General features: G+C 60.6%; 2 protein-coding genes across 2 annotated transcripts in view; both read left to right on the plus strand.

Annotated features, from left to right (window-relative positions):
- The window catches only part of CUX1 (cut-like homeobox 1), a 376,408-nt gene extending 371,388 nt beyond the window's left edge, over positions 1-5,020 (plus strand). Inside the window, exons 19-23 of the mRNA XM_011929952.1 lie at positions 1,071-1,154; positions 1,839-1,895; positions 2,906-2,986; positions 3,777-3,841; positions 4,086-5,020. Coding sequence (XP_011785342.1) covers positions 1,071-1,154; positions 1,839-1,895; positions 2,906-2,986; positions 3,777-3,841; positions 4,086-4,155 — 357 coding nt within the window. The 3' untranslated portion in view covers positions 4,156-5,020. The remainder of the gene's footprint in view (positions 1-1,070; positions 1,155-1,838; positions 1,896-2,905; positions 2,987-3,776; positions 3,842-4,085) is intronic.
- A 1,126-nt stretch (positions 5,021-6,146) lies between these two features.
- Positions 6,147-7,827, plus strand: part of SH2B2 (SH2B adaptor protein 2) — a 39,273-nt gene continuing 37,592 nt past the window's right edge. The window contains exon 1 of the mRNA XM_011930759.1: positions 6,147-6,337. Within this exon, the coding sequence (XP_011786149.1) occupies positions 6,238-6,337 (100 nt within the window). The 5' untranslated portion in view covers positions 6,147-6,237. The remainder of the gene's footprint in view (positions 6,338-7,827) is intronic.

Below are 7,827 nucleotides of genomic sequence, written 5' to 3' on the forward strand. Positions count from 1 at the left end.
CGCTACTCAGGAGGCTGAGGTGGGAGGATCACGTGAGAACAGGAGATAGAGGCTGCAGTCAGCTGAGATCCAGCCACTGCACTCCAGCCCAGGTGACAGAGCAAGACCCTGCCTCCAAAAAATAAAAATAAATAGGCCAGGCGTGGTGGCTCATGCCTGTAATCTCAGCAGTTTGGGAGGCTGAGGTGGGCGGATCACTTGAGGTCAGGAGTTCCAGACCAGCCTGGCCAACATAGTGAAACCACGTCTCTACTAAAAATACAAAAATTAGCTGGGTGTGGTGTCATGCACCTGTAATCTCAGCTACTCAGGCAGCTAAGGCAGGAGAACTGCTTGAACCTGAGAGGTGGAGGTTGCAGTGAGCCGAGATCACGCCATTGCACTCCAGCCTGGGCTACAGAGCTAAACTCTGTCTCAAATAAATAAATAAATAAATAAATAAATAAATAGGCAAGCAAGCAATAATAAAAAATGCAACGAAGAGAGTGGATCAAAAACTCACTTGCCGAGTTCTTCTGGGCTAGGGAGGCCTGTGCGTGGCTTCTCGCAGCCCCCCACCCCGCGCCAGGAAACCCTTTCTGTGAGTGACAGGAGAGCATGGGGCATAGTAAGGCAGGGATTCACCTCTCCCTCTCTGTTTAGGGGCCCAGCAGCCACCAGCCCTGTCCCCACCCATCAGAGCCACTCCTCGGCCACCAGAGGGCACTCAGACCCTGCAAACCAGCCTGGCTCTGGGTGGGGTGCCTCTCCCAGGTGCCTGCCTGCCCCCATGACTACCCCCACACTCCCAGCAGACCCACCTTCCTGCACCTGCGCCCGGTCCTGCCTGGGCCTCAGTTTCCCATCCGTGCCCAGAGGCGCTGTGGCCCTGACCCCATGGGTAGCTCCATGCCCCTATGGCAGGAGGCACCAGCCACATTCACGTTGTCAACACAGCATTCTCTCCTCCCACCTCTGGGATCTAGGGCTCCCTTTTTGCAGATGAGGAAACTGAGGCTCCCCTGGGCTCCTGCCCTTCCCACTGGGCCCCAGGGCACTGACCGGGTCTCTTCCCCTCCTGGTCTGTGCAGGGCAGCAGCAGTGACGACACGGAGCTGCGGTACTCGTCCCAGTACGAGGAGCGCCTGGACCCCTTTTCCTCCTTCAGCAAGCGGGTTCGTGAGCCCAGCCTGGGCAGGGGAGGGAAGGGGCATCAGCCCAGGGAAGTCCGGGGGTGCCCCCATCACCTGGCCCCCATCCCTGAGCACTTGGCCTTCCCTGGCTCCCCTCCAGCTGCCCTCATCTGGGTGCTCTCGGCCAGCCTTGCCACACCAGCCCTGCACACCCTGGCCCCTCAGGCCAGGAACCCCCCCAAGACAGCCTCCCCACCGCTTTGGTGCAGTGCAGGCCCAGGGCCCTTTCAGGGATGCCTGCCGATGGCTACCTGAAGGTGTGTGGCAGTGACCGGGTTAACTTGGAGTGCATTTGTGGGGCAGGCAGACAAGAGCCAGTTACAGCTCCCAGAGTCGGGCGATCCATGGTGGGGACCCCACCCTACAACTCCCCACCCCCACCCAGACTGCAGACGCTCTGCCCGTGGGCAGAGAACTTTCCCGTGGGCAGAATGGGCGGCTGCAGAGGCAGGGAGGGGCTCTCCCAGACGTCAGGGGAGTCCAGAATGTCACATTGAGTAGACTGTGCACCCAGGGAAGCCCCCGGCAGCACCCCAGCAGCCCCCTGGAGGTCTGCAAGAACAGCGAGGCAGGGTGGCCTGTGGCTGGCCAGGCCCCACTCTCTGCCACGATCCAAGGCCCATGAGGTCCTTTGGGTTCCTTTCCTGATTGTCCCTCCCTGTGCAGGAGCGGCAGAGGAAGTGCCTGAGCCTGAGTCCCTGGGACAAGGCCACCCTCAGCATGGTGAGTCCCTGCGCCTACCCGCCCCCTCCCCAGATAGGCCTGAACCTCTGTCTCCAGTCATCTCTTCACCTGCCCTGCAGCCCAGGCTGGAGGAGCCGCCTGCCCTGCCAAGAGTGGCTGTGTGATCTGGGACAGGGTCTCTCCCCTTCCCGGGGAGATCCTCTGAGAGCATGATTCACAGCAGTAGGTTCTGAACCGGGCTGCAGGGGCTCCATTCCTCAGAATTCCTGCAGCCTAGAGTCAGGCCTGGTGGCTGACACCTGTCATCCCAGCGCTTTAGGAGGCGGGAGGATTGCTTGAGCCCAGGAGTTCGAGACCAGCCTGGGCACACAGTAAGACCCTGTCTCGACAAAAAATAAAATTAGCCTGGCGCAATGGTGTGCTGTAGTCCCAGCCAGTCCCTGTAGTCCCAGCTACTCAGGAGACTGATGGATGAGGATCACTTGAACCTAGAAAGTCAAGGCTGCAGTGAGCTATGACCACTACATTCCAGCCTGGGCAACCTTGTCCCAAAAACATTTTTTTTAAAGAATTCCAGTTGCCGGGCACGGCGGCTCACACCTGTAATCTCAGCACTTTGGAAGGCCGAGGTGGGTGGATCACCTGAGGTCTGGAGTTCCAGACCAGCCTGGCCAACATGGTGAAACCCCATCTCTAGTAAAAATACAAAAATTAACTGGGCATAGTAGCGCATGCCTGTAATCCCAGCTACTCAGGAGGCTGAGGCAGGAGAAGTGCTTGAACCCAGGAGGCAGAGGTTGCAGTGAGCCAAGATCGTACCACTGCATTCCAACCTGGGCGACAGAGTGAGACTCCGTCTCAAAAAAAAAAAAAAAAAAAAAAGAATTACAGCAGCACTTGTCTCTCACCCATAATGGTAGAATGGGAGGCCCAGCTTCCTGCCCCTTCCTTCCCCTTGCCACCCTAGGGCCCTTTCTGTGAAGCCCAGGTAGCCCTGCAGGGGTGGGTGAGGCCGGCCCCATCCCCACTCACCCTTTCCTTGCTCCCAGGGGCGTCTGGTTCTCTCCAACAAGATGGCGCGCACCATCGGCTTCTTCTACACACTGTTCCTGCACTGCCTGGTCTTCCTGGTGAGAGTGCACACGGGCAGGCCAGGGGCACCTTCACCACCCCTACCCCTGACCTCCAGGGCAGCACGGGCCTGTTACGGTGGCCTGGCCCCTGGACCTACCCCAAGCTGCATCCCCAGCTGGAGGCCACGCCTCTCCCCTTCAAGAGCCTTGGCCCACCCCAGGGACGAGAAGGACCCACCCCAATGGGACCTCTGGCCAGGGCACCAGCCAGGCCGCTCCGTGAAAGAGGCCTGGCTGATCGCATCTAGGACTGGTCCTGGAGGGGCTTCGTAGGAAGAAGGGATGGAGTGGGAAGGGAACAGGTCTAACGAACTCCACCAAGGGACAGTCATGAAGGCTGCACAGGGAAGGGGCATCTTGAACTAACCTCCTCAGCTGCAGAGGGGTGTTCTAGTTAGTAGATAAGGGCCTCCATGTCTGCCAAGTTGGGGGAGAAGAGGGGTGGAAGGCTGTGTCTCTGGAAGGATCCAGCCTTGGGGACTCCTGTCCCCACCACAGTCAAGATGGCCCCTACAGGGCTAACCTGGGCTCCAGCTCTGACCCCAGGGCCCAGTGGGTCCTGGCCCTTCCAGGGGTTGTCCCACAATATTCGGGGAGGTGCCTCCGTGTCTGGGCCCATCTGACCATCTGCAGAAGCGGCAGGCGCAGGAGCATGTCTAAGGCCCACCCGCCCCAGAGCCTGGGGCTCGAGAACCTTTATGTCCCAGGCCAGGCCCAGGGGCCATGGGTGGGCTGCAGGGGTGACCTTGAGGCCAACGGGCAGCTCACCGTGTCTCCATCTGGCCAGGTGCTCTACAAGTTGGCATGGAGCGAGAGCGTGGAGAGGGACTGTGCCACCTTCTGCGCCAAGAAGTGAGGACCCCCACTTGGGCCCCCCCTCAGCCCCACAACCAGCTCCCAGAACCCCCTGCAATACCCCTGAGTTCCTGCCTCATGTCCCCCACTCCTTAGCCCTCCATCACAGCCCCCATTCTGGCCCTCCCCCTACCCCCACTCCCAGTGCCCACTACCCCCCAGCTCCACCCCATCACACAATACACATCCCCCTTCCCCAACACACACACTCGGCCTCAACAAACCTTCCCGTGTCCCCCAGGTTCGCCGACCACCTGCACAAGTTCCACGAGAATGACAACGGGGCAGCGGCTGGTGACTTGTGGCAGTGACACCCTGGCGCCTGCCCCGTGACAGTGACAGCTGCACCTCCACCCCTGACTGCTCAGTGCATCTAATCACTTAGTCTCCCCCAAAGAATCCCTCATGGAAACTGCTCTTATCCGCTGTCCAGCAGCTGCCAGAGGCCCCAGGTCCCCTCGGGTCCCCTTGAAAGAATGTCTCGGTCACATCAGGCCCACTAGGTCCGGAGAGCCAGCCCCCAATGCCCGGCCAGGCTAAGCCGCAGAGACCCTCTCAGCCCCCACCTCAGGCTAGGGCTCTGCCCGCAGCCTGACCTCTAGCCCTGGTGGCAGAGGTCCCTGAGCTGCGAGGCTGATTGGGTGACCACCGATTCCAGCTGTGGTTAATCCAGCTTGGACCTCTCTGCACTGCGATCCTCTTGGGCTCCCCTAGGATCTCCCCATGCCCCGTAAGAGGTGGAAGGCACTTCCTTCCAGGACAGCAGGCTTTGAGTCCAGTACCCCCAGCCTGCCTTTGCCACCAGCCCCACCCCGCAGAGTGTATGAGGTTTGACAGAGTCTGCCCCTTCCCCCACTGCACCCCGAGAGAGAGCCCCAGTCAGCGGAACAGTTTCTATTACCCCCTTCCTGCCCCCAGACCCATGTGATTTCTGCTTTCTTCTTTAGCAAGATATTCTGGTTTCTAGGTAAGGAAGAGTCTCCCGAGCCCCCGAGCCTCAGTCTCTTCAGACTCATGGACTAGTCTGAGGGGTCCAAGCATGTCCTAGCCAATCAGAACTGGCTGTGGACCACCTTCGCATGGCCACCTCTCAGGGCCACTGGCAGGCCTTCCTAAGTTAGATTTGTAGTTGCATATTTAGCTTTTCACATTTGAAATAAACCACAGTTGCAGCCACCCTGGTGCCCTGTGCTCTGGGATGCTGGAGGGACAGGAGGCTGGTGGGGATGCCTGCAGTGCCACCCCTGAGAGCTGGGGCTGGCCTCACAGCTGGGCACACAGAACATTCTTCCCCCTCTTCTCATCTCCAGGAATTCCATGAGCACATTCAGAGCTCTGCTGAAACCCAGATCCAGTGTCCCCCGAGTGCTTTTGAGCGGACAAGCAGCACCATCAAAAAGGGAAACCCATTCCTTTATTCAAAACCCACCCGGGGCCAGGCGCAGTCGCTTACACCTGTAATCTCAGCACTTTGGGAAGCCGAGGCAGGTGGATCACTTGAGGTCAAGAGTTCGTAACCAGCCTGACCAACATGGTGAAACCCCATCTCTGCTAAAAATAAAAACTTAGCTGGGCGGGCATGGTGGCACATGCCTGTAATCCCAGCTACTCAGGAGGGTGAGGCAGGAGAATTGTTTGAACCTGGGAGGCGGAGGTTGCAGTGAGCCGAGATCGTGCCAGTGCACTCCAGCCTGAGTGACAGAGTGAGACTCCGTCTCAAAACAAAAAACAAAAAACAAAAAACCACCTTTCAGGCTGTGGCTGGGTGTATGACGTGTCTTGGTCCACGTCAGTTCCTGGGGAATCTCTGCTTCCCTTTCTGTGCTCCCCTTTCCCATGGGCCCTCGCCTGCCAGGGGCTGCAGAGCCCATGCCTACCAATCCCCCTGAGCACCAGCCTTGCATGGGAGCCCCCCTGAGCCACAGGTTCTGGGCCACCTCACCACCAGCCCAGCCCCAGATGGAGGAATGCATGCTCTGGGTCTGGCATGGGTGCATTAACCCATTGTCCAGGTGGCCCATGAGACGCGGCAAACCCAGGTCCCCCACTGCAGCCCACCAGGCCAGGGTCCCCTGGGCTACCCCTGTCTCCATTTTAGTTCTGAACAGTCTAAAGCATGTGTATCCAGGGGCCTTTCTTTGGGGTCCCAGTCCCAGCACCCCTCATCATCTCCCCCATCAGGACTTCCAAGCCCCCCGAGCCTTCTGCCCTCAGGGACCCAGAATGGGCCCTTTCCTCCCTGACCCTCATTCCTATCCCCAGCGAGGTGACAGCTGCTCTTGGCCAACCACGCCCCCTCCACCCCCACAGCTACTTCCACATCTCCATCAGTTCCTCCTTGTGGGTCCCAGGCGCTCTGCTGCCAGCCCCTCCCCACTTCCTCCTCCCTGGGGATGGATCCGAGCTATTGTCCTGCCCATGGCTTCCGATCTCAGGACACTCTCTGGCCACTGTCATCCCAGCAGTGGAGTTCAGCCCACTACTCTGAACCAGGTTAGTCCACCGCAGGGGCTCTCCCCTCTCCCGGGAGGGTGGAGACCACAACCAGGCCATGTATGGAGCCTCCCTCTCTCCGGCTGTCAGGCACCCCCTCCTCCCCCTTCCCGGCCTCATTCATAGGTGTCCTGGTTCACAGCCAGGCATCCAGGCCTGTGTGCAACTCCAATCGAGGGCTGGCCCACTGCCGAAGCTTTCATTAAAGTGTCTGCTGGCCTGGTCCTGCGGAGGAAACAGAGCCGAGATGTGGGGCAGGGAAGGGGCCTGCCTGGCTTCCATGCCCCCGTGGAGGGCAGCACCGGGGTTTTGGGCAGCAGATGAGGGCTCTGTCCCCTCCACTTCACCTCTGGAAGCCCCACCTTTCCATCCCTAAGAAGGGAATAAAAATCCTTGTCTGTCCAGCCTCCTGGAAAATTAGAGATGGGAAATGGCTCTGGGAAAGGTCAGAGGTCAGTTTGGTCCCGGGAGGCTGACAGATGGAGGCAGCTCCAGCTGGCAAGGAGACCAGGGCAGAACCACCAGAGGTGGGGGCAGGGGACAGGGAGGGCGATGAGTGAAGACACCCAGGGGTCCCCCACTGCTATCTCCAGGAGCAAGATCACTCTCATCTCTGAGCGGCCCTTTCCACACCTCTGCCCCCACTGAAGCCCTCCCTCCCCTCTCGGACCTCTTCCAGTCCTGCTGAGCCCCCTGCACCTCTTTCAGGAAGCCTCCCAGAGCCCCCCCACCAGCGGTCTGGCCACCTGACCCCTCAGCACCAGGGGTCAGGCCACAAGTGCCCCGCAAAGCCCAGCGGGACTGTTTCCTTAGCCCGACTGGTCTCTGCCCTAACGCAGGCGAGTTCTAGAGCCAGGAAGCGGTGAGCGAGGTGCCAGGTCTGTGGCCCCTCATCGCCCCTCTATGATCTCTGACACCTCTCCGGGTGGCATCAGGCCCCCATCACAGCGAAGGCTGGGTGGTGGGGGCACAGCGCTCTGGGGGCCGTCCCGCGCTGTGTCCTGGGGGCGATTTCCCGCACCGGAGGGCTGGAGGGAGGGGGCGTGGTGGCGCCCTCGGGATTTATGAGAACCAGACGTCGACTTCCCCCGTTGCGACATCCAGGCCTCCTCCAGGCTCCCATTGTCCCCGCTGCGGAGGGTCTGGCCACAGCGGCGGCTCCCGCGAAGCACCCGTCACCCGAGGGGCGCTTCGAGGGCTTCCGCGCCCCATACAGCCGCCACGCAGGACACTCCCCCGGCCCCACGAGCCGCGCTCCCGTGGCTACCACCACCCCGGGCTCGAGAGGTCGCTTCCGCGAGGAGGAGCGGGAGTCCCGCGCCTGGCCTGGGACCGGCTCTGCGACACGAGGACCCCGGTCCAGATGGGGCGATTCGGAGCCGGCTCCTAACCCCTCTCTCCGGGCCCCAGGGCCGGGCAGTCTCGGCAACGCAGCTGCGGGGAGCGAGCAAGCACCGGCAGCCGGCGCAGCTCGGACTCCGCAAAGGGCC

Source organism: Colobus angolensis, unplaced genomic scaffold, assembly GCF_000951035.1.
Source record: "Colobus angolensis palliatus isolate OR3802 unplaced genomic scaffold, Cang.pa_1.0 Scaffold120, whole genome shotgun sequence".
Lineage (NCBI taxonomy): Eukaryota > Metazoa > Chordata > Mammalia > Primates > Cercopithecidae > Colobus > Colobus angolensis.